We start from the raw sequence: 26,356 nt of genomic DNA, 5'->3' as shown, positions 1-26,356 counted from the left end.
GCTTCTGGATCAACACAAGTGCCTCCTCATCTCCACCCTCACCCCTGCCATTAGACCAGAACCTTTTAGGAGCGGAAGCTGAACCTCACTGGCCTGTGTACCCTCAGCGTGTGGCATGGCCCTAGCACACACTGTGTGTGCTGAGCTCCAGGTAAGCAGCCTGGCAGCCCTGGGAGAGCCAAAGCTCTGGTCGTGGTTGGGAAGCAGGTGGCTTGGATTCATCCATCTACTGGAAATAGCGTTTCCTCCCTTCTCCTGGTCTCCCCTTCATAACCACCAGCTAACCAATCTCTTTATTGGCCGATCAGATGTGTTTCTCCCTTCAGAGGCCCCTCTGGCTCTGCATCCAGACCTGGCTCCTCTCTCCTGCTCACTCCCTTCCCTTCCTCCCTGCGCTGGGCACACTGGTGCTCACACACATACCACCCATCTAGCAGGAACTCTTTTCCCATGTGGTCTTGATGTCAGCCGTCCCTCAACCGAATATCAGCTGCCCTGTCTTGAGTTAGCTGGGGAGATCCCAGATTCATTTGCATTTTAATAGGAGCCTCTAGGCAAGGAGTGAAAAAGATATAGAACTACACAGCTACACACTAAAGAACAACAATAGAAGCAGCTGGCTTTTTGGTGTGAGGTCCAGCCAGGTCATCTGTGAGAACCGGGTCAGTGGTGACTTCTTCTGGGACACAAAGGCCCTCAGGGCTCCGTGCCCCACCCTGCCCCACCCCAACCCAGTCAACAGAGCAGCCTGTGACCCTGAGGTCCCAGGCTTCCCTAAGATTTCTTTCTTTCCATGGATGCATTGGGTGTTTGAGCCCTGGGAGATCCACTGCCTTGGACTCAGGTGACTCCAGGAAGCTGCCCTGCTATCCTCCTCTGAACATCAGTACAGACAGATGACTGCAAGCAGAAGTCTGGTCAAAACACAGTCATAATTGTAATAAAATGTCACACTCTGCAATGCTAACAGCAATGAAAATAGTAATTAAGTGTGAAGAAGGGCAAATGTTTTCCCAAAAGGCTCGGTGAGATATTGCTTAGCACATTAGCAAGACAGTTGTTGGAGAACTCTCCTAGTTATGGGAGAAAACTTAGACAATGTTCATCCTCCTCAGAAAACACTCATGGGAAGCATCCCAGACCTCAGGACAATTGCCCTCCTTCAGAGTCTTCCTAAGAGTGCACATGGTGCACACCCATCCTGTCCCTCTGGGATTGGGGTGGATGCTTTCCTGTCCTCTCTGTGACCTATCTGGGAGGAAGGAGGAGAGACACCTGTGTGGCCTGGGGGAAAGAACCAGGCAAGTCCAGGCACAATCAGCAGAAGACAGTCAGAAGCACAGTGGCCACTCCTGTGATGGAGCTTGGCTAAATGCGCAGAGCCTCCTGGGAGCAAAGTAAGTTGGAAGAATTTCATTCCCAGCTGACACCCTTATAGACAGGTGCATAAAAGCTGCCATCAGTGCCAAGGGTCATTCTGGCAAAATGAAAGGCACCACTGATTTTTACCTACAATTGTTGCACTACAGTGAGCTTTTTGTTGGGAAGCCTTTAGTTGTTCTTGCTTGGGATACCAAGCAGGGGAGAGGGGCTGTTGGGAAGAAATAAAAGGACACAACTGCTTGCACTTAATCCTGCCTGTATGGGGAATGGGTAGAGTAGACAAGAAGTGAAAGCCCCATGAATGCAGAGACGAAGGCTTCGACCCCAAGCCAAGCCTCTGAGATGGGATGCTACAAGGGGGAAAGGCACCTGATGAGACCTGTATGAGAGTCTCTAGCTTTATTTGCCCCTGAGCTTCCCCTCAAGTTTCCCAGGGGTAGTCCCGACCAAGGGCACAGTTATTCTGCAGAGGCTATGTCCAAGGAAAATGACACATCTCGCTTGGGACAAAGAAGGAGTTTGACCCATAACTTCCTTTCATCCTGGGTGGCCCTGGAGTGGTCCCCCTGGGTCTCACTGCAGGTAGCCAGCCCCTCTCTCTGACACTTCCAAAACCCATGATGTGTACAGGATGAGAGCAGCTAAGATGAGAGTTTTAACAAATTGAGAGTCAGGCAGCTGAGTGTACTTACGTAATGAACCCATATGTTTAGATTAAAAAATTAACTTCAACCATATGAAATGATCACGTTCTATATGTTAAAAAAGTCAGATACTAGTAGTTTCATATGGCTCCGCATATTAGCATACAAAAATTCAAAATGCACAGAACAAGTATGGAAAGACTCAACCCCACTGTGAACAGCAGATCCTCCTGGCAGGAGCACAGGGCTGGAAAAGAGGGGACCAAAGGAAACTCTGACCTCCAGTCTGTGGCCCTGAGGATGTCTGGCTATGTGACAACAGGAGTGCAGTAAGGACAGGGTGTGAGGATGCTGACTAGTACACAGTGCCCTGAAGAACATCCTGGGAGAGATGTGTGGAGCATAGGTCAACAACGAGGCCCAGGAAGGGGGCCGGGGGCTCTGTGTGGTGGGTCAGCTGCGTGCTTGGAGGTGGCAGACCACAACAACTGCAGCACACTGAGGTACAAGGGCTCTGTCTCAGGAAAGACTCCAAGCCCTGCATCTGCCCTTGTCCTGCCTCACAGATGCTCTGTTCTTTGATGCCCTCCCTCCCTTCCCTACTACTAGGACCCTCCCCTCGGCTATGCTGCCATAGAGTCCTTTTCATGGTGGCTGTGGTCTGTGACAGCACCAACTTCTGACTTGTCACCCTGGAGCACCCAGGCTCTGACCAAGGTGGCCTTATCTCATGAGGCTGGGGCTGTTCAGGTGGACCCACCCAACCCGGTTCTCCAGGATGGCACAGCTGTTCCCAGCATGCACAGCTCACTAGGATGAGCCCACAGACCTTTATTAAGCAGGCATTCGTCACCACTTGCTTGGGATCCACAATGTCCACCAGGGGCTCCTTCATGGCCACATCCCGGATACAGGTCATGTCAAAGCCATAGACATTCTCCCACCCTGTAGGGGCAGAGTGAGACATCAAAGCAGGCACAGGACCAAAGCTCGCCCAGCCTCCCGAGTGCTGGCACAGAGTAGGATGGGAAGGTGGGGGCAGCCTGTGTTCTGCACTCACAGCCTAGAGTTACTCACCTGCATGGGGACCTGGCAAGGTGCCCAGTGCTCATTCACATTTTCTAATCTTTCTATCTAAAACCAGGTAGATCCCACTTTATGATTAGGTAGAGCACAACAAAGAGAAACTGGGAACGGTCTCCAGGTTCACACTGCTAGACTGCAGCAGGCTTAAGGTCAGAAGTGAAATTATCTTACTCTTTCTGATATCTAGGTTTCTATCCCCTCTCCAAGTCAGCAGTCTCCTGTGAACTCCCAGATTGGATCTGCCCTCTACTTCCCTATTCCTATGCCTTCACTCACCCTGTTCTCCCCCAAAAGACCCATCTCTCTCCATTCTCCACTGATAAAGTTGAAATGCAGCCAAGAGAGACATGCTCTTACAGTGAAACAGACTAGAGTTCAGGTGGTAGCATGACTGCTAACTGGTCGGGCCCTGTGCAAACCAACCGCCTCTCCGAAGCCTCCGTGCTCTGGCCTGGGTTGGTGCAGAAGGGTCTGGGCCTGGCTCGCGTGTGATGATGCTCACACTGACAACCCATCCCATAAGAAAGAGCCTCCAGCTGAGGCATCAAGCATCTCAGCTACGCTCCTTGGTTTGCAGGCCACTGGTCCACAGGATGCTCTGTTGGGGAAGGAGGAAGATTTGGGGTGCAGAAGCTGGTGAGCCCAAGATTGCCCTTCCATGGTAGTAATAATTGCTTTCATTGATGGATCTTCTCCATTTAAATGACCCAGCAACTCCTCTTTTGTCTGTTCAGAAATGTCTGGAAGGAGACATGCTTTTCTCTAAAATCTTACTAAATTAAATTTTCTTTTAAAGTGTTCATTAAATAAATGGTCCCTTGGGGAACTCATGTCCCTGTGTGTGTGGAAGAAAGTGGATGTGAACAGTCAGGAAAAGAATTCTTTCTTTGACTCACATTCTTTTCTAAGGTACACAAAGACCTTTCAGAAAGAAAAGAAGGCAGAAAAAGTAATTATCTCCCAGAGGGTGAGTGCTTATAAAATTCCAGGCTGAGGATAAGATGCCAGCCAACCCCTACACAGTCACCCAGGACTGGTGCTAAACTTCCAGTTGGAATCTACATTGTGGGGAGGGAGCTGCTCATTGAGCCACAGGAGCCCTGTCCAGAATCTAGAAGTAGCCGTCCGTCCTCTCCCCAGATAAAACACAGGTATGAAAGCATATTGCCTTTGGTTTAAGCCATGCACCTGCTCTTTCCCGCCCTGGGCCATCTCAAATTAAAGTTTAACACAAGTGATGGGTGAAAAGCTGATCGTGTGTACTGGTTAAAGGAGTGGGTTTTGGAGTTCAAACCTGAGCTCTTTCATCGTTTTGCTGTTTTCCCTCAAGCAAGAATGAAACCTCTCTAAGCCTTGATTTCTTCCTCTGTAGAGTAGAGATGCTGTTGCTGCTTCTTGCAGCCCTCCTGTAGGGTTGTTAGGGGGGTTTCATGGGATGACATTTGCTCAATGCAGAAGACAGTGTCAGGCGCAAAGAAAAAAACTCATTAGGTGGGTTGAGCCCTGGCTTTGTTTCGAAGCTGTGTGACCCTGTACAGATCAATATCTTTTTCTTACTCATAAATTGAAGAACTTGGTTCAGTGGTTTTGTGTTTTTAGAATCCTCAGGGACACTCTTAAAATCAGACTCCTGGACCCAGGCCAGAGCCACTGAATCAGAATCTCTGAATTTGAGATGTAGGACTTTGGATTTTTCTGAATCTATGTAAGCAGTTCCAACCTTTTGGGAGCCTGGTGTTTAAAGTACTTGCTACTCCTGAAATGGTGAGCTTGAAGTCCCGTGCCTTTGTGAGGTTATCTCCAGCTACTCCTGGTCGTGACCCTCTCCTTCCATATCTTCACACCTATAGCACAGTTTTGACACAGTGTGGACCCACAGATAGTGCTTTTTAAATTGAAATCCACCTCCCAACATGTAATGCTGTCCTGCCTTAGAAGGCCTGGTATTTTCATCACCTTAATGGGATTAAATAATGTCTATCCCCCCAGCTTGACTACCCCACATCCAGCTGCTCAGGGGATAGATGATCCAGGATATTAGATTTTTCTGTCCTTCTTATTGATCATTCATTTCCTACTAGTCCCTTCTACAAAGGTGGAGCGGAAATTGGAGAAGACACAAATCAAACACATTAATTTTTGTTGTAATTATGTACTGTCTACTGAATGAGTATATGTTAGGTACAGGCTACCTCAAGAAACATTGTTCCTAAAAACAGTATTAAAAATAACATCAGAGGGTCCTGTGAATCTTTTGTTTATGGATTCAAAATGGTTCCAGCTGTGGACTGCATTTGGAGCAATGAATGTAACTTAAGCAAGAAAGCCCATAACTATGGAGCATAGTTATGCAAGCCACAAATATTATTCATATGTCCCTATTATTCTTTTACTATCAATGTCCAGTATAAATTAAAAATTATAAGACACAAGAAAAATGTACTGAATGACCTATTATAAAAAAATAGTCATTATACGACCCACTTCAGACATAGCTCAGATGTTGGAATTATCCAACAGAGACTTTAAGTAACTATAATAAATTTGTTAAGGAATCTAGTGGAAAAAGTGGACAATAAATATGGACAGGTGAAGAAATTTGTCAGTGAGAAGGAAACTATTTTGGGAAAGAGTCAATAGAAAACCTAGAAATCAACATTACAATACCATAAAGGAAGAATTACTTTAAGATGCTTATTAGAAGATTGGATATACCAGACGAATGATTAGGCTTGAAATCAGTTTAATAAAAATGACCCAAACATAAATAATGAGAAAAGAAAGAATAAGAAAATAAAGCATCCAAGATCCACAGTACAATGTCAGACAATACCCAACACATCTTTAGTGGGGGTTCCTAAAGGGAAAAGAGATCAAGCAGGAAAAAACATGCATTTGTATAGACAATGTTGAAAAATTTTCCTAAACTAAGGAAAAAAGCCCATAGATTCAAGTATTGTGTATAACTCTAACTAGGATAAATACAAAGAAAAACACCCAGACACATTAAGGTCAAACTACAAAAAAACAAAATAAAGGAAAAAAAATCTCAAAACTAGCAGAAAATTAGAAATACAAAGTATTGAGGAGCAACTCTGCCATCTCACTGGAGCTGCAGAGATCTGAGATTCTCTGCTGGGCTGTGGGGCAGCTCAGAGTGCAGCGACATAAACACAGCAAGTGCTTCAAGTGCCACTTACACTGTCCTCCACGCAGGAGGAAGGTGTTTGCAGTGTTTGCAGGCATTTTAGGCTCTCAGGAACAAGGTCCACTCCTTGCTTTGAAAGAGTTCTGTCTAGGAGCTCTGGACAGCGGGACTGGAGGCAGAGGAGGAAACCCTGGAAGTCACAGCCCAGGAGGGCAGCCTTTCCCCTCCACGTGTTGCACAGCTGCCTCTGCAAGGGTCCTCCTTTCAGCCTCTTCCTCATCAAGGGAGCTTGTGTCCACCCCCTGCCGCTTGGCAGGCTGGGATTCATATACTGAGTGACATTCACATTCACATGTAGGACAAGGAATGGAGTAAAATACCCATGGAGTTTCCTTACGGTTTTGAGATACTACAAATCTCAAAAGCAGGGATTTTTAAAAGAATGATTGCCCTTGCTGAGTTAAATACTACTGCACATAGCACATTCCTCTGCTACTTCTGCTTTGCTGTTTTACAGTTGCTTTTTTCATCTAACAAAACACATTGTGAGCTGGTGAGTGTGAGCTGCCTCTCCCTCTTTCGTGGGTTCTCTATAAGTTGGAAAAAAACAAGTAACAGCAGATTCTGCATTTCAGTCATTTTCATATCCTCTGGTTTCCTGTGGTTGAGAAAGGAAGGGAGAAGAAAAGATGGAGGGGAGGGAACGGAAGGAAAAGGAAAAGGAAAAGGAAGGAAGCTCTTCCCCTAACAATTTACTTTCTGAAGGGGCTGCACATATCTCACTCTTGGCCCCCACTTAAGAATTTTGCTCGTTAACTGGTTCTTGAGCCAATTGAAATTCACTTTTCATCGTTTCCTTAGCAACCACCAACCTTTCTGCTTTACTTTTGATTTAGAACTCAGAGTAACCAAAACCTCTGTCAATTTGAAACATATTTCTAATTGAGTCTGATTCATGTACTTTAAAAAAAATTTAAAAGACATTTAAATAGAAAACAACAGTATTTTAACTAAAATTTAAATGTTGGATATTTTTGTTTTGGGTTGTTTCCATCTTTTTACATACTCCAGAGCAAACATTCCATCAGAAAAAAATGGGGTCTGACTTTTAGGTTATTTCTTTTTTTCCAGAAGCTATGAACATTGCAGTGGGAAACAGAACAAATCATACTATCTCCTGTCCCGGACTAAAGCTTGAGCAGCAGCAACTACCCGCTCAGCTCTCTCAGTGCTCCCCCTTGCTCTTCTGACCAGCCTGGCTCATGGTACTGTGCACACCCAACAGCTCCCAAACACAACCTGGTGGAAGTGAGCAGGGGATAAGGTATGTGTGTGTTAGAAACCAGGAGGAAGTTTCTTAAAGAACAATGCTAGAGCTGGAGCTTCATAAATACTTAAGTGGGTGTGAGAATTAAGAAGGTACCTGAACAGTCTCCTGAAAACACTGCTCAATACAATTACAGTACGCAAGCTCCAAAATGCAGCTCCAGGGTGATGCATGTCCTATTTATACATGCATTGACCAAATGCACTGTTCAGTTACTTCTGCAATCTTTCTTGAAAGGACATCTGTCCTAGATTTCCAGAAAACAGTCACTGGGCTTGGCAGAGCCATGAGCAAGAAGGGGCTTAGTTACTTCTTCAGGGACAGCTCTAGTCAAGTCCCCAGTAGCACTATGAATTGTTATGTCCTTTAATGCATATCATTCACTTAACCTTCCTGACAAGATATTGGGATTGATGATGCTATCCTATCATAATGGAGGCTCAGTGGGCTACGTAATTTGCTCATGTTACCCAGCTAGGAAATAGGAAAGCTTAGGTCTAAACCTAGAAGGGGCTGACTTCAAAGTGTGCAACATACACCACCCTAGTTCTCACTGCTGTCTTTTGGAGACTTGCCTTCCTTCCTCTTGAGGTAAAACATTAGAAATGACACTAGACTGACAGTGATTTGAGTAGGTTTCCAGAGCACAGAGCCTGAAACAACAATCCCATTCCCATCTTCCCTACATTTGGTTTGGAATGGCTTGCTTTGGTTTTCCATTCCTAGTGTGGTATAAAAACACAGATACACACCCTCTGGGGGCTTCCTTGGTGGTGATGATTGGATGGCAATCATTGGGATCAGTGGAGTGACACTGGTGAAACTGGCTTTCAGCTCTTTGGGCAGCAGGTGAGTACTGACTTGTTTAGGTTTGAAACCTCTCTGGAATAACCTCACCCAGCAGGGCTTGCCCACTCCATTGGGCAAGAACCCCAGATGTACTGATCATGTAAGGTGGTTTGGAGCTACCACCTCTGGTTTTTGGTTTGACTGAGTGTTTGTTGGATGAGCTCTTTGTTCCTTTGTCATGTTTGGTTCTGATGAGGAGACATGGCTATGTCTAACCTTACAAAACATACTTGATCTGATCTCATTAGGGACCAGAGCTATGCTGCCGAAAAATATTGCCTTTTAAGTGAAATAAATTAAAACAGTCCATTGTGGGTAGGATAAAATATTGGAGAGAATTTTTCACATGTTTGCTTTTACTTTATTCTTCTAAAAGAACAACACATTTTTAGCTGATAGGGCATCGGAGTTCACATCACATATGAGTCCCCTTCCCCCTGCATGCATGCATGCACACACACACATTTATACACACACACACACACACACACAAGACTGATTGCTCAAAGCAAAGGCTCCATTCCTCTCCAAACCCATTGCTATCTAACCCAAAAGAACCTCAGCGGAGAATCTTTATTTTACCTAGTATGAACAAGAGTCATTGTTACTTCAACAAATTTGAGTGACTGAAGGCAGGACTGGCTGGAGACCTGACATCGTGGAGTTTTGAGAGCTGAGGCAAAAAGGCTTTGTGCCACTTGCCCTGCCATTCTCTAAATAAACTCAGCTTACTGCCCTTTGATTCTTTCCTTTTTCTCATTGCATTCATCCCCTCCTTCCAGGACCTCTATCTTTCAACAGCAATATTACTTCTATTCTAGAGGAATCCATAAAGAGTCACAGACCACAGGGACTGCAGACTGTCCTGGATGTTGACTGCTCATCTCAGGCTCACAGAAGTAGCTACCACCCCAAAAGTGCAACAGAAGTTCAACAGAGAATCAAAAGGTGACTTACAGTGGATTTTGAAGTCCTTGTACTGTCTGTCTTCAATTGCTACCACGTACAAAGCTGCCCGGTCTGGAAACATAAGCCCTCCAGGTTTCTGTTGATGAATTGTGGGGAAATGGGTCTCGTAATCTATTCACCTGACAAAGACATCACATTTTGAACTGCACATAGAGTCACCAGACAAGCACCCCCTTGCCTGCATTTCTCATTCAGTGGACTGCCACCTTGGCCAGGGTCTGGGCTGGGATAGCGAAGTTAATGTTTATTTTGGAGCTAGGAAAATCTGAGGGGCCTGAGTGGAGCCAAAAGAGCAAAAAGGCTTTGTGCCACTTGCCCTGGGGGAAGGTAAACCCAGGGAGCAGCAGTGAAAGAAGTTACAGCTTTTAGCCTGGGGAAGCCTTAGTGAGCATACTCTGCTTTCTGACAACCCTACAAGCCCAGTACTTGTCAGCCAGAACAGGCCTTTCTCTTGATGACAAAAAATGGGAGTCTATTATAGCAGGAAAGGCTGAGGTGAGACTTACAGAAGTGCATTCTGACAGCAAGGCCCATTGGACAGGGATGATCATTCTGCCCCCTGAAGCAGATCTGCTTTAAAGAAAAGGGCCTGGGACAGGTGAAACTTCTAGTCTGAGTCCTCTCTGAAGTCCTCATATTCTTCCTAGGCTGCAGGCCATGGGTTCAGCAGCGAGAGAGCCAGCAGACTAATGTGGGGATAGCATGAGGACAGCATGCGGGGCACTTACCAGCCACTTGTCCCTGGCAAAGATCACTGTGTTGAGCATTGACTCATAGAACAGACAGTAGCCCATCCACTCGCTGATGATGATGTCTACCTTCTCCACGGGCAGCTCCACCTCCTCCACTTTACCCTTAAATATGGTGATGACTGGAAAATAAGAACCCCAAGGCCATACTGTGCAGGAACCCCACCCAGGAACCCTGAGCACCTCACTTCAGGGCCAGATCTCCAGGTTTTAGTCCTATTCCAATTCTACTTTAAGGATACAATATGTTTCACCAAGCTAATTCGTATGAAGATCACTGACAAGTCAGAGAAACCTGGAGTTAAGTTTTGGGTTCTCTAATTATTAGTTATAGACTTTACACATACCCTGACTTGACCTAACTGATGTCCAATTCCCAAAAGAACAACCACAGAAAGTGAGATCTATGAGAGTTAGTTGTACTGATTGTATGAATTAACACATGGGAAGTGCCAGGCCCACTGCCGAGGCTCAGCAATTCAACATCATCTAACATATTCTTCATCACTGACTGACAAGTGAAGACAGAAAAGGGACATGGCCCCTGTGCTAAGTAGTCTCCATTCATAAGTCACCTCCACAACCTCTGGATCCACTGTGGCAAGAGAAACTACTTAGCTGGGTTTTTGGTCAATTGACATAGACCAAGACATAATTTTTGGAGTCTCTGTTTGCATTTGTTCCTGAAAAGATCACAGCAAAACCTTACTCAGATGCTGCTATGAAATTGACAGTCTGGCTGGCCCTTTTGAACATTTCCTTGGAGAGGTCCCACATCCTATGCGGAAACCCTCCTCCTGCGAGGTCCCCTTAAAAGTCACACAGTGCCCGAGCTCCGCAGGGGAGTTTGAACAGTGGCCTGGAACTAGGACTTAACAAATAAACAACAGCTGTATTGAATCTCAGTTTCATGAAAATTAATTTGGACTGGGGGCTCTTGGAAGGCGAAGGGCACACAGTTCAGTGGCTTTATGTAGTGTCTTCACGGTGGATCATGAAGATGATGGAATACCTGTTAGAAACATCCAGTCCAACAATGGTCTACTCTACTCCTTCTGGTACTTGATCCAGGTTTAATCAGACAGAGCCTCCACTCTCCAGGAATCAGACACTCTGTGCATGGGCACAAGGCCTGACCACCTGGCCTAGGTTTGTGCCACCTTCTTGGTTACTATTCAAGAGTTCTACTCCTAAAAAAGAGCAAGAAATATAAGGCTAGCCTTCTCCAAAAGGTTTGGAGGGAGGGAGAAGAGTAGGTGTCAAAACTGTTTCTCTCGGGCTTTGAGACCCCAGGGCAGACACTCACCTAGAGCAGGCCCCAGGGTGTGCCACAGGAATTCACAAGCACACAAAACCATGGGTTTGGGAAAGCACAAACAACTGCCTAATTTATTCTTATTCTGGAAAAAATGGACAAAGATATGCCTGACCTACCTGCTTCATCATCTGCATGCAGAGCCTGGCTTGTCTTATTTCTGCATGTTTAAAGTGTCTCTTCACACATTTCTTGAAGACAAGTATGTCTGCCTGCATCTGGGTGGTTATAGGTCAGTCCCTGCTCCTGAGTTGTATCGTGGCCTCCCTGCTGCTCAGATGTCTCCTTCCTTGGGAGAGGTGACCTTCTAATCTGAGTCCTCTCAAGTCTTCCTGTTCTTCCTAGGCTGCTGGCCTCCCCCGGTGACATTCAGAACCAGGACCTACCCATCATGATGCCATGGACAGCACTCGATTAGAAGCTGCAGGAAACCACTAGACAGGCCAGAATTGATTATAACTAAATGCATCACAGTTCTTCAGGTGCAGAATCTTTCTCAGGAGCTTACATGCACATAAATGTTTCCCTGTTCTTTGTGCTCCTCCTCTTGTCCATTATCTGTTAAATCCTGGTCAGTATGGGCTGTGACAGAGAGATACGATGGTATATAGAGGCTAGATAGGGATACAGAAGAGCAGAAATCACTGTTTCTGCTTGCAAACAGAAAGACGGAATCAGTAAACCCCATAAGACAGACGTTCAGCCATCTGACTTCTGCTCACTGTTTTTTTTTCTTTGAGACAAAGTCTTGCCATGTAGTTCAGGCTGGTCTGGAACTCACTATGCAGCCCAGGCTAGTCTCAAACTCATGGTGATACTCTTGCCTTAGCCTCCCAAGTGCTGGGATTACAGGTGTGCACCACCGGCAGCAAGCATTCTATATTTATTCATGTCTTGGAGCAGATATAGCTCTGTACTTGGCTTAGTGAGTAAATGGGACCTCTATGAAAGGAAAAAGCCCCACCTCCTTTAGCTCAGTTGTGAGATGGAGCTCAGACCCCACCCATCCCTTTGTCCAGGTGCTTTTGTTCAGTGCTCAACCTGTACACTTTATGCTGAGATCCTGGGGGCAGCAAGCTGTACTTTTGCTTCAGCTAACAAACTGCAGTGACCAATGTATGCCTTTCCTTTTAGAACCTCAGTTTCCTCATTAAGAAAAATAAAAGGGAGGAGATCGGATTAGAAATCCTTTGCAGCACTAATACCTGGTTCTTCAAATGTACCCTGAGTACTCCCTATGGGTAAGCCATTCTGTGAGATTTACATGTAGGGATAGCAGGCATCAATATGAAGAGGCACCAATCCAATTTGATCCTGATTTGCAACAGTGCTTGGTGTCTGATTTTTTTTAGAGGCCATATTATTCCTATGAATCCAAATACAAGTGCCCAGCTGAATCATCAGGGGTATTCTTCCTGATGCCTGTAATCATCACCAGCAACCACTTAAGCTCCCAAACTCAATTTCCTAATCTACAGAATGCTACCTCTCATGGTAGGTCAGGGGGGTGCCAATGTCCTGGGGCTACGGGGCAACACAAGGCATTGGGTTGTCTCAAAGAACTTGTGTGCCACACACAGACTGTTCCCTTTCTCCTTCTTGTTGAGGTCCTCTAAAGGAATCAAAGCAGCTGGAACTAAGATGTGAGCAACTATAGGCTGCCAACCCCAGGTTCAATCTGGACCCCACATCACGGAAGCTGCACTAGCTCAAGGTGGCCCCGAGGTCACTCTGTAGAGCTATGTTCTTATTTCATAAGGATGATGGAAAGTTTTCCCAACTAGCTGTGACAGGACCCTGGCTTCTAAATTTCAGAATGATTAATAATAACTAAGTGCACAACAGGGAGCAATAAACTCCAAATTGGGAAGCTACTCTGGAGCTTCAAGTTAGCAAATTAGACAACTAATTTTGGAGGGGAATTTTTTTTCCTTTTTCATTTGAGTGAAATCTAGCCATTTTGATTGAAGGTCATTGCTTACATATTTTGTTTAGATATCTGAAAATCAAATCAGGCCAGCTCAGCCTCATTGGACCCCAGTGCATCCATTCCAATGAGACGCTGCAGGGCCTGAAGATAGTGATCTCCTCATTCTGTGCCTCTACTGTTTCTGAGAGCAGATCCTATCCCACAGAAAATGGACCCAAGAATCTTGTGCATGAGGAAGCAGTGAAGCCCCATCCCACCTCAAGTGCAGCCAAGCCCCTCACTAATACCTCTTCGTGCTGTCCCAACTTTGCTTACTCATTTGTTTTGGTGACACCCACACCCACTTCCGCAGCCTGACTTGCCTCTAGCCTGAGCTCTTTTTCCTGGTTGTCTATTTTAGCTTCCTACTTCCAAGAGCGGGAGGAGCTCTTGACTCCTGCAAACATTCAAAACTCATTCCTGCATGAATGGATGGATGAATAAGCAATTTTTAACAAAAGGGCATTAGGTTAAGAAACAAAAGATCATCAAACTAGTCCTAATTAGAATAGTAATAAATTACTAGCATTGGAAAGGCAGCTTGCAGAGTGATTTCACATATATTTTCTCAATAACCCTCCTCAGGATTCAGAGACTGGTTTCATTAGGCTCTTTGCCCAATGAGACAACTAGGATTTTCAGGAGTCTGATTGTGGAGCCCAAACCCAGGCCCACCATGGAGCCCACATAGCTTACCCAAGGATCTTTCTCTCTACCTGGGGAATGAGTGCAACAGTATCTCACCTGCCTGATGCCTGAGGTCACTGTAGACATCAAACAGCTGTTTGGGAGGTAGGGAGTAAAGAAATCTGAGAAGGAAAGGACAGACTCATCTTTCTGCCTAGGGCTACTCATGTGGGTGGGCAGGTGGAGGATCACTGTGAGCAGCCAGGGTAGACCAGAACCCATCAGTCTTTGCTGGAGTCAGCCCTGACTTGCCTTCCTGCTTTTCCCTTTGGGGTCCGCATGTGTGGATCAACCTCTCACACCAGGTCAGTCCAATATGGAGCTGGTAATGATAAGAGAAAGAGCATCCGTCTCTGCACCTCCACATTTGTTGCAAGGGGAATCTATCCTGCTCAAACAGATCCTATTCCTGGAGATGCAAGGATGAGCTCTGGGTGCCACATGGCCTCCGTACAGTACAGACTGAAATATGGTACCCCTTGCTTGCCCAATCCCCATTCACCCAAGAAACCAGAGGATGATCCACCTGGCCCCCTGTCCCGGCACGCTGTGGCTCCCTGGAGGGCTCAAGACACAGTCTGCTCAGCTGGAGCTCTAACATTCTGCTAGCTTTGGCTAGAACTCTTCTCTGGCTGGTGACCCTGGCTGGCATCTCTCCTCCCCAAGCCACTTACTGGGGGAATCCTAGTATGGTTAATCAGAAATATCACTTACCACACAGAACTCCTCCCATGGTGTAGCCCAGCCAATTCCCAACACAATGGCCAAAGGCAGACAATTGCATGGGCCTGGACAGGACAGGCAGGATCATCAGGAAGAGAGCTGAACTAGACAGGATGGCTGAAATCATGCAGGGAGTAAAAGCAGCAGAGCTTTCCCAAATTGAGCTCAGCTATTCTCAAAATCACCCCAGGTTTCACTCTCATTCATATAGCAGAAACTTACAAGGGATGAGCAGAAAGTGTTACTGCTCTGGGAACTGACAAAGATTGCCCCCTGGAGCTGAGGCCAATGATAAATCAAAAACATTTGAAAAAACATTGGGTGTGTACTGAACAGACTTTTTCTTGTCACAATCCCCTAAACAATGCAGTACAACAATTCCCATAGTGTTCACACTGTATTTGGTGTCAGTAATGTAGAGATGGATTTTAAAGCATACTGGAAGATGTGTGTGGGTTATGTGAAACTATGCTGTTTTATATCAGGGACTTGAGGATTCTTGATTCTGGGGACCTGGACTCCAGCCCAGCTGACACTGAGGGGTGGTGCAGTAGTCCTGTACAAAGCAGCTCCCCCTCCTTTAGGATGGCTGACTCTTCATTCTTCTGGTCTCTGCTTCAATGCTGTCTCCCCAGAAAAGCCTCCCCTTACTACAGAGCTGCACTGGTCAGTGTTTAACAATGGGCTCCACAAAGGAAGGGGCCGGTGTGAAGGTGGAAGGAAGAGTTGCGGGGGAGGAGAGAAGATGTCCCGTTGTGTAGCATGTTGCACGTACTGTGTGCAGCTGCTGTGCGGATTTCAGACTAAAGACACCGTGTCACCTGTCACTCCAGGCGGTGCTGAGAAAACATTCCTGCCCAGAACTGGCTCTTAAAGGCCATATGAGCCCCTCCAGGACACTGCTGTGACCACACAGGCAAAAATAGATTCTCTGCTTTTCTTAATTATTCCAGATCTTTCTGAACTTTCACAACTTGTAAACATACTCAGATTTCAATGGCTGACCTATCTTCATGCCTCCATGAGACTGGAACCTTCCTGACAGCAGAGATTTGGTTGTCTTGGTCATACAACTAACTCCCTTACACTTGGCACAGGGCCTGGTGTGTCAGACAATTATATGTAAAGGGATGGATCGAAGCAACTCACTTCTGAGATTATTAATGAGTTGCTTCGTGATTGGTTAGGAAAAGAAGTAGCGATAGCGAGGAGTAGTAAACTTGAAATGACCTGCAGGAGAAGTTCGCTGAGTACCTACTACTACAATGAAGGTTTGGATTAGGCACGTTTTCTCTGATATCTCTAATCTGCCAACAGTCCTTCAAGCTGTGCACTGACAGGTCTACACAGAAGGACAGCAGAGGCTCATGGAGGTCTACACAGAGAGAGACAGCAGAGGTTGGTGGAGGTGAGACGATGGGCCGAACCCCTGCCTGCTGTGAGAGAGAGAGACCCTCTCTCCCTGTTGCTGTGCTGTCCACAGTCCGGGATGCTGACTCTTCCAAACAAGCACAGATAGAAAAGGAAGGAAGCTCTACTTTTTCCTTTTAGTTTTCTGAGAAGTATCTAGGTTATCATTTTTTGTTCCTAGAATTATAAAAATTCCATCAATCTCCATGCTGTGATATCAACCTTCACAAAAGAACCAACCTTTTTAAGCAGTTCAGTAGCCTGCTGGTTTCCTCGTCAGAGAGGAAATAATAGTTATTTGTGCTCTAGTCAAAGAAGCGTCATTGATGTGTTTTATGGGCCATGTGCATGGGATGAGGCACGTGAGGGTCGAGTGTGACTGCGGCACCTTCTTTAGTGTGTGTCTGCCTGGGTAGGAACACAGCCCGAGAGGTGGTGGGGCAGGAATGGGGTGATACTGGGCAGCAGGTATTTTATACCTGTGTTGTTATTTATGTCTCCACACCTACACTCCTGAGACCCACACAGTTGGCTGTGGCAATGTTTCAAAAGCATTTCCATGGAGGTGTCTGCACAGTTGAGCGATCCTCTCCAAAGTATGCATGCCAAGGCCGAATGGGCCATCACAGGGACAGGCCTGGGGTGCCTACAACTCTACCCACCTGCTGTAGCCCCCCAGGAGGACAAAATCCAGGCAAGGGGGCTTTTGAAGGCCCTGTGCCTGAAGCTCCCTTCTCAACATGATGAGTGTGAGGGAAGAACTGTCAAAAGGCGTGGGGTGGCTCCTGACGTGGGGACAACAGCACAGAATCAAGTCTGAGCCACTCCAGTCTGGGGCACGAAATGATTCTGTCCTGGAGCCACTGAGCAGGGCTGAGCAAGGGAGATGCCCAGGCTGCCTGGGAAAAGTGGGAGTGCAGGTGCCATAGGGGTTCAGGAGAAGGCAGCCCAGCCTGGCACTTCAGAGCTTGAGCAGGATGAGAGGTACCACCTTGGAGGCTGTCCTGGAGTAGAAGGTGGGGCCCCCGGTCAAGGACATTGCAAGGCCCAGGAAGCAGTGATGGAAGGAGATGGCGCTGTGCAGAAGGACAGACCAGTTGGAAGCATCCATGTAATGGAAGTCTGGTTTCGCAGTGTTAGAAAAGAAACAAATATGGAAAAGGAGAAAACCCTGTGGCTTTGGGTCAGAAGTAGAGGCATTTTGGGAGCTCAGACTGGAAATATGTACATAGTGAGATACAAAGTAGGTGCTGTGTGAATGGGGTCTCCCTCTCCTCCTCACTCTCCTTCTTACTCTCTCTCTCTCTAGTACAGTCTGCTGGAGTCATCAATACCCTAACACCAAGGAGCACACTTTTTCTATTCAATGGATGTGGGAAACAGCTGATTCCAAAAGGCAAGGCACAAGGTCAGACTTAGAAAGTTAGAAGGCAAAAGCGAAAGACGTGTGTCAAAAGGACTCTTGGTGACAACAGATAATCCACTGAGGAAGAAGTAGGAGTGCAGACTGACATTAGTTAGTAACAGTGAACTAAAAGATCGATGCACTGATAGAGAGAAGAGAGAGACAGAGAGACAGAGAGAGACAGAGAGAGGAGGGAGGGAGGAAATTTACTGAGGAACAGAATGCTTATATAGTTTCCAAACCTTACTAATTATGAAGGTAAACAGACCAATTTTGCAACAAAGAAGCTGCAGATAGTGTCTTCACCAAGTGACAAAAGCTATCGGGAACAGGACAAACTGAAATAGCATGTGAAGTAACACAGTGTCCTACCTCCTGCATTTCTGCCCAAGGTGCGTTCGGTGAGGTGCCCTGTGGGGGCACATGTGCGTCCCATCTGAGGCGATAGGACAGAGTGCATGCTGAAGGAAGTCTGAGGGTGCCACTGGAAGGCACTAGTCCTGGCACCAGGTGACAGAATACAGTCCTGTCATTCTGAGCAGAACTCTCACTACAAACAACATTATTGCAACAATTGGCAGAAACAGGAATAGAACCCGAATATCAGGCGATGGTAATATATTCACGCTAAAGCCTTGATTTGGATGACGGTATTGTGGGCTTGTAGAAAAATGTGCCTGTTTGTTGGAAATGTTTATTAATATTTTCAGGGACAGTAGGCACCATGTCAGCAACTTACTCTCAAGTGGGCCAAGAAAAAAAAAAAAAACCTATTTACATCTTTTTTTCTTTTAAAATATTTTTTTTCCTTTGTGGCACTGGGGAGTGAAACCAGGGCCTTCACACTGAGCTACATCCGCAGCTATTCTTTAACAGAGTCTTGCTAATTTTCTAAATTGCCCAGGATGTCTTTCTTTGTTTGTTTTTGGTACCAGGAATCAAACCCAGGACCTTGTGCTTGCCAGGCAGGCACTTGTGCTACTGAGCTATATCCCCCACCCACGCAGGATGTCTTTGAACTTGTGCTCTTCCTGCCTCATCCTCCCAGAGTACTGGGGTTACGGGCAGGTGCCAACACACCCACCTTGCACCTTTTCTGTACGTCTTAGTGTACTCAAAAGTTAAAACAAGGAAAAGAAAAGGAAGTGGGGGAGAAGTGGGGAATGCCAAGAGTTTGAGGGGAGAAGGAGGCCATGGAGAGGGGCCCCAGGGGTAAAGAGGTAGTCCAAGATCTGCCCAAAATGAAGGTCTGGATGCTTGTGGCTCCTGGTTATGCTGGCCCTGGCTCTTATGGCCTTTGCCTGGAACAGGTCCAACATAAGAGGCACAGGGCAGTGCCTGCTGCAGGCTAGAGGAGTGCCGGGGAGGCAGGGGAGCCAGCAAGAAGACAGACAGATGAGGAGTCGGGGGCTCTGTCAACCTGCGAAGGTCAGGAACCCTATGGGGAAGACCTGTGGAGCTCAGGTGGGCCTTGGTGGTAACTCCTAGAGGAACTCTGATTCTGTATTCATCTACACTCACTGCCCTCTTCTGAGTGTCTTGTTTCAGGACTGGGAGGCACGCGCAGCTCTTCCTCATCCATAGAAACACACTTTAAGAATGGAATGGCAACAAGAACCAGGACCAGATGTTTGGGCACAACTCAGTCATCCATCACTGCTCGCCTCAGTTTCCATGTCTGTGAAGTGGAAGAGACCACACAAAAATTGGGGAGGAGACCAGATGCAGAGCTGTGAGTGCTGGGCTGCGTCATCCCTACACAAAAAGAATCAACCAGCTTTTGTTTCCCATTTTTAGAAGGAGATGGAGGGGTTGCCTCCCTGCTCCTTCCATTCACATCAAGCACTTTTCTGAGAAGCACGCAGAAGATACCTCTACCCCCATGAACCAAAGGATGCTGGACTCCAAGCCAGAAGATGGGGGATCTGAGCAATGTGCTCCCCTCTGAGGCATCTAGAATGTGATGACATTCACAGCCATTGCAGATGCTGCCCTCCAGGGCCTGGACTGGTCACCCCTCCCCCTCCCCTACCTTCCAGGTTCCTCGCTTCCCCAGCCTGCAGTCCACCATGCTCTGAATGTGGCTCATGCGTTAGAGGCTTAGTGCCCAGGGTGTGGCTGCTGTGAGGTCATGGAACTTCAAGGTGAGAGCTGATGGGGCTCCTCAGTCACCGGGAGCACTCGTGGTTTCTGCAATGTCCTTGAGTTCTTGCAAGATGAGTGTTGCACAAGCAGGAGTTGAACCCTGCTCTCCATTCTCTCTCTTTGCTCCTAGATGGAGATGTGACCTTGACATGTGCTCCACACAGCCCAGGGTAACCACAGAGCCTGCACCACACACTGTGGACTTCAAACCTTGAAAACGAGGAGCTAAATAAATCTCTTTTCTATGCAGCTTGTATTTCATATAGAAATGAAAAGCTAACATGGATTCTGTGGTCTATTATTGACATCAATTTCCCACCAAAGCCCCAACTCAGACAGCTTCCGCTCCACTGCACCCAAGCTGCTGAGGGTGCTCAAGATGAGCTCTGCAACAATGAGGGCTGGAGCCACCACAGAGCAGCTTCTGCTTCTCTGGGAGCCATCCTCGGACCATGGAAGCCCACTCGCCCTCTCTGCCTCCTCCCAACACCATTCCTCATTCCCTCCCCTTGCTTCTCTGCCAACATCTGGCTTATACTTCACTGGACAGAGAGCAACACACCAGGGCCTGCACGCCTGCACACACCTGTGTCTGGACTTTCCATGCTGTTCTGCACGCCACGCCTACATGCTACCTGTTCCCTCTCAAGGCCCTTCTCCTGAGCTGACTCATTTTCCTGCATCTGCAACTTGTCTGTCTCTCCACTGACTACCCCTGAGCTACTGCTCTGCTTTTCCATTCCCCATCACAGCAGGAAAACATATATGGTCTGTGCTTCACTATCAACCCTTAAGCCACTTTAACTGGACCTCTGTCCCCACCCCTACATTGAGTTGGCCCTTGTTAAGAGCACCAGAACCTGCATGCAGCCAAATTCAATGGCACTGCTCTGGTCTGTCTGTCTCTACCCTGTTTCCTCTAGCTGCACATCTCCCCATGGATTTAAATAGCTCGTATAAATGACTGGCCCCTAGCATAGGCCCTGTACTCTGACTCTCCCTGCAATTCCATACTCAGCTCTGACATGTCTACCTGCTGGCCAATGGGCACCTCAAACCCAGCAATTACTAAGAAGCTCTTGATTTCTTCTTTTTTGTAATAATATAAATACATGAGAAAATGTTCTACAATAATAAAATTTATGCATACAAAGTGAAAATAAATGCCATTTTCAAATGTCAGCTTAGCACCTGTTGGGGTTTTTTGAAATAAAATATCCTTTGAACTACTAGTGCCTCTCAATTAGCACACATATGAAGTGTAGTTAACAATGAATGTCTGGTCCCCCACGTTTGCCATACTCCATTGAACCCCATCCCACAAGCTGCAGTCCACACACAGCTGTCCTCTCCTCTGCCCTCACACCTGTGCTCCTAATCTCCTGCTCCTAATCTCCCTCCCATTCTTGCCACCCCAGCCAGGCTCCCTCCACCCAGCTGCTCAAGCCATGAAAGATTAGCCACTGCTCCACTCTTTGGTCTCATTTCCACAGGTGGTCCACCTGAGGCAGGTTTTCTCTCCTGTGGCCATGGCACAGCCCCTGGCCCATGGCACAGCCCCTGGCCCATGGCAAAGCCCCTGTCATGGACCAACACCCTCTCAGACATCCATCTGCAGGCACTCTCATTGCCTACAACCCTTTCCAACCCATTCTCCAGAGATGCCTCCTCGCTTGCTCAAAATCCTTCCAAAGACTTCCTTGCTCAGAGAAGATCCAAGCTACATGCTGTATGTGAACCTATGTGATCCTGCTCCTTCCAACCCCTGTGCTCTCCGTGTGCTGCCCACAAAGACTTCTTTCTGGACCCTGGGCCTGCTGACTTCATGCCTATCCATCGTCCCAGCCATAACTTCAGCTGGAATTCTTCCTCTGACTGGTGCTGTGGTTTCTATGTTGCACCAAATCTGTGTGTTGGAGCCTCAGTTTCTGCATGCAGCAGTGCTGGGCCTGGGGAAGGTGTTCTACCCCAGGGCAGAGCCTCTTGGATGCACAAATACCTCCTGGGGGAGGGGACCCATTACTGTGAGAGCAGGCTGCTGCTCCCTGCTTTCTCAGGCTTCCTCTCTCATCACGTAGCCACTTTTATGCTCACCCATGTGCTCTTCCACCTGCCAGCATGTGAAGCAGCAAGGCTCTCACAGACACAGTGACCAAGTCTTGAGATTCCTGGCCTCCAGAATCTTGAGTCAAACTGAACCTTTCCTGTGTATGTTACCTGACCTCAGGTATTCTGTTATAGCAACAGAAAATGGACTAAGATACTTGATCATTCCACTTTTTTACGTAATTCAATTCAGAATTCCAATATGATCCCCTCAGAGAGTATCTAACCTGATGCAACCATCTGATCACTTTGGATCTTATCACCCTGTTTCAATGATCAGAAGAGTGCTGACCACCACCTGGATTGTTCCTGACAGTCTCCTGCTTTAGTAGGTGTCTATAATTCCATCCCTCTCTAGGATGTGGATTGCTTGAAGTCAGTTCCTCCTGTATCCCCAGAGTCTGGCTCCCAGGAACACACATAGAAGGTTGTTGACTGAATACTGTTCCTGTCCTTTCAAGGAGTCTGCAGCAAACAGGACAGGCAGCAGGGCTGACATCAGGCAAAAGCAAGCATGTGGCAGTGTGTGGAAGCAGGGACCGCCGAGGAACTCAGGTCAGATCCACGGAGCAGGCTCCCCATCACAGCAGGGAACATGGCTGAAGCTCAAGCATGGAACTGAGTTCTCCACTCATGGAGGAAAGAACACTGACTCCTTGTGTGTGGGGCTCGCAGTGGAGGCATGTGTGACCTCAGTGCTCAGCTCCTTCAAGAGCAATCACAGAAGCAGATTCCTTGCTTCCTTCCCTGGCCTCTTCTTCTGGTCCCTCTGTTTCCCTGCCCAGGCCTGCTGACAGGCCTTCCCTGCTAGGCCTCTTCAGGAATGTCACTCCCTCCCAGCCTCATCCTTTCCACCCAGTTAAACTCTGCACAGTTTCTCTTTCTTCAGACCTGCACTTCCCAGGCCTTTTAGCCTCCTGCCCGTTGCAGCTCCGCCTCCCCTCCATATCACTCCTTGGACTGCAGCTTCAGTTTCATCTGCCTCTCTCCCAGCTCCATACTGAGCTCCTGGCTGCACTGCACCCTGGACCCAGTGTCATGTCCCTACCGTCCCAGCACTGGGCATTAGGTAGAGAAAGCTACAAGGAGGTCGCTGGATCAGGGACCTTACAGACCTGAGTGTATTCAAGATGGGTCCCAGAGAAAAGGAGCTGGAGAACATTGCACTCCATGGGAAAGGAGTGAGATGAGAGAATGGAATGCACTTCCCTGTAATCAGACTCTGGGTTGAAGAAAGGCCCACTGCCAAGAGCAATGTGATTGCCAGGACAGCCCAAGAGCAACAGAGCCTATGGACAAGGTGCTGACCCGAATGCTGGTAATGGAAAGGGGTGGGGCTGGGACTGTAGAGAGGGAAGAGGAGGAAGAGGAATAGCTGCCATTTTGCAGGCTCAGTAGGTAGCCTACAGCTGGAGCCAAGCAGGGACCACAGCTAAGGGTGAGCCACAGGCAGGGCTTGCTGAAAGCTGAGGTGGGAAAAAGCTAACCTGGGCATGGCATGACGGGGGTAGGACCTCAGCACCCAGGGCTGTGGTTCTGCTGATGGAGTCTTGACAAGCCCAAGTACTCTGTACTCTTCCTTCTTATGTTTGTCTCTGTCACCCAAACCAGAAGATATATGTCTCCTCCCCTCTCCATGCACAGGAAAACACTGAAGGTATGCCTTACTGTTGTCCAAGTGGTTGGCTTTAATGATCTTCTCTGAGTAGTCAGAAATACTGGAGCATTCAATCTAGATAAGACACAGAACAAGGGAGCAAGGAGTCAAAAAACTACAGCACAACTGCCACAGTTTGGGTCTTAGATGTCCCCAAAGGCCTGTCTATTGAAAGCTTGTGTGGCTGTTAGGGTGGGGTTTCAACTTGATTGACTCTGGGATCCATGGTTGGGATTAGTGGAGCACACTTCTAGGTATGGCTGGGGGTCATGGAGGCATGGCTTTGGGGTCTACATCTGGCTCCTCACTACTTCCACTCTGGCCCTCTTACCCAGCTCTGCTTCCTGGTCACTATGAACTGCACAGCTTTGCTCTGCCATGTCCTTCTGTCATCATGTCTCTACTTTGGAGCCAGCTGACCATGGTTTGCAACCATGAGCAAATTAAACCTCTCCTCTTTTAAATAGTGAGTGCTGGGTCCTGTGCCCACTGATGAGAAAGTGACTAATACTGCTCATTCTCCAGACTGTGGTGTGAGGAAATGGGAAAGTTTAGGAGGTTAGCAACTGGAGACATACACTTGAAGAGGGTACTGGGAACCCTGGACCCTTCTTCTCTCTTTCTGCTTTCCAGTTGCCAGGAGGTGTTTCACCACGTGCTTCCACCAGGACTTTCTGCCTCACCACAGACTCAAGACAACAGGACCAATCAACTATGGACTGAAACTTCTGAAGCCATGAGCCAAAATTAAACCTTTCCACCTTACAAGTTGTTTGTCTCAAATAGGTTGTCGCAGTGATAGGGAGCTGAGTAACACAACAACCCACAACAATTTAGTGGATGGAGAAGCTGGGTCCCAGAGAGATGCAATGACTTGTCCACGGCTGCATAATAAATTATAGGAAATTGAAAACCCCGACTCATCTCTCGAGAGAAACCAAGACCTAGCTGTGGCTCCAGCATCTGAGCTGGAGACTCAAGAGGAGCCAGCAGGCCTTATGCTCCTGGCCAGAGGAGGCACACAATGTGACCTCAGGGGAGGGTATGGGAGTCAGAGGCAGGCTAGAGCTACTTCAAGCCTCTATCCATCCCCAGGGTAAACATGCCACATTTCTGAATGTGAATCTTCTGGAAGATACCAGGTCGGGGCCTGGCCCTAAGGTCTGCCCCACCATGCACATTCAGGTTAGCCTTCAACCCTGGCTAGGGCTTGGATATGTGTTCCCCAAGTACCCACTCACTGAAGGCTTGATTCCCCCCCATCGTGCTCATGGAAGGTGAGGGAAGCATCATGATGGAGGGCTTAGTGAGAAGTCTTCCAGGAACTAGGAGCATGCCTTGCAGGAGGTATTGGGATGCCAGCTTCTTCCTCCTCTTCTTTAACTTGTGGTCATGACATGACATCTCTCTTCACCATGGGCACTGCCTTGACACAAGCTCCAAAGCAAAAGAGCCACCTGCACATGGACTGAAACCTCTGAAGCTATAAAACAGAACAGAACAAACCTTCCCTCTCTTTAAATTATCTCAGATATTTTGTTATAGTCATGGAACACTGACTAGCATAACTTTTTTAGACTCTATCTTGGAAAGAATTTATTCCTTATAATCTGGAAGTCTTTCTAGGGCCTCAAATCTCCTAAGTAAAAGGCTGAAGTATTTGAGAGACTAGCAAGCATCACCTGAAAGCAGGACTTCATGGATATGGTTGGAGGCAAAGCCCAGGTTGGGGTTAGAGGCCCATATATGGTGCTGGGAACAGGAGGCACCTCCTGAGAACTGTCCCCACTTTCATAGCTGGCCTGTTCCGAGAGGCTGGCCCCACCCTAGATGGCCCTAGGGCCTCTGAAAGTGACCATTCCCTTCAGAAGTCATTGCAGAAGGGCACCGAAGAGGCTGCTGACAATCTCCACCAATGCCCACCTTTGAGGCTGAAAAGGGTCAAGTCACTGTTAGAGTGACATGATGTGCAGACCCTGACCAGGGTTCAGCACCAGAGAACCTGCCCTCCCCTGGGCTCCCAGCCCTGTGTCTTCAGGCCTTGCTGTGTGTTGATAATGATGATGAGGATTATGATAGTAATGGTGACAAAGGTGATGTGAGCTACCTTTGAGCATGAGATGGCCCTTCCCCTCCTTGTATGACTCAACTATAATGGTGGTGACGGAGATGATGGTGATGGTGATGGTGATGGTGGTGATGATGATGGTGATGATGTTAATCATAATGACGATGGTGATGATGATGTTAATCATATTGATGGTGATGGAGATGATGATGATAATGGTGATGGTGATAATGATAATGATAGTGATAGAGATGATGATGGTGGTGGTGGTGATGATGGTGACAGTGATGATGATGGTCAGGTGGTGATAATGGCAGTGATAGAGATGATGATACTGGTGATGATGGTGATGGTGATGATAGTGATATTGATGATGGTGGTGATGATAATGATATTGATGATGGTGGTGATGGTGATGATAGAGATGATGATGGTGATGATGACAATGGTGGTGATGGTAGAGATGGAGGTGATGGTGATGATAATGGTAGTGATAGAGATGATAATAATGGTGATGACAATGATGGTGATGATGATGATTGTGGTATGGGGTGGCACTTCCCCTCTACACATGTCTCAGCTGAACATTCACAGCTAGGATGAGTCTGAGATGCACTGAGGACAGCCTAGGCTTCTGAGCTAGGAAGGAAAGAGGAGCACTCTCCCTATGGGAGCCATGAGCAGCCTTTGGAATAGGGGTGGCAAAGAGACCTACA

The 26,356-nt window shown here is 47.3% G+C and overlaps 1 protein-coding gene across 1 annotated transcript in view; it reads right to left on the bottom strand.

The window, feature by feature from the left end:
- Nucleotides 1-26,356, bottom strand: part of Prmt8 (protein arginine methyltransferase 8) — an 85,753-nt gene that overhangs the window by 11,981 nt on the left and 47,416 nt on the right. The window contains exons 4-7 of the mRNA XM_005378717.2: nucleotides 23,584-23,647; nucleotides 10,135-10,277; nucleotides 9,395-9,482; nucleotides 2,857-2,972 (exon numbers count right to left, since the gene is read on the bottom strand). Coding sequence (XP_005378774.1) covers nucleotides 2,857-2,972; nucleotides 9,395-9,482; nucleotides 10,135-10,277; nucleotides 23,584-23,647 — 411 coding nt within the window. The remainder of the gene's footprint in view (nucleotides 1-2,856; nucleotides 2,973-9,394; nucleotides 9,483-10,134; nucleotides 10,278-23,583; nucleotides 23,648-26,356) is intronic.

Source organism: Chinchilla lanigera, unplaced genomic scaffold (genome assembly GCF_000276665.1).
Source record: "Chinchilla lanigera isolate Chin_1 unplaced genomic scaffold, ChiLan1.0 scaffold00012, whole genome shotgun sequence".
NCBI classification, from domain to species: Eukaryota; Metazoa; Chordata; class Mammalia; order Rodentia; family Chinchillidae; genus Chinchilla; species Chinchilla lanigera.
Note: the sequence above shows the minus strand (reverse complement) of the source record. Positions and strands in the feature narration are given on the sequence as shown.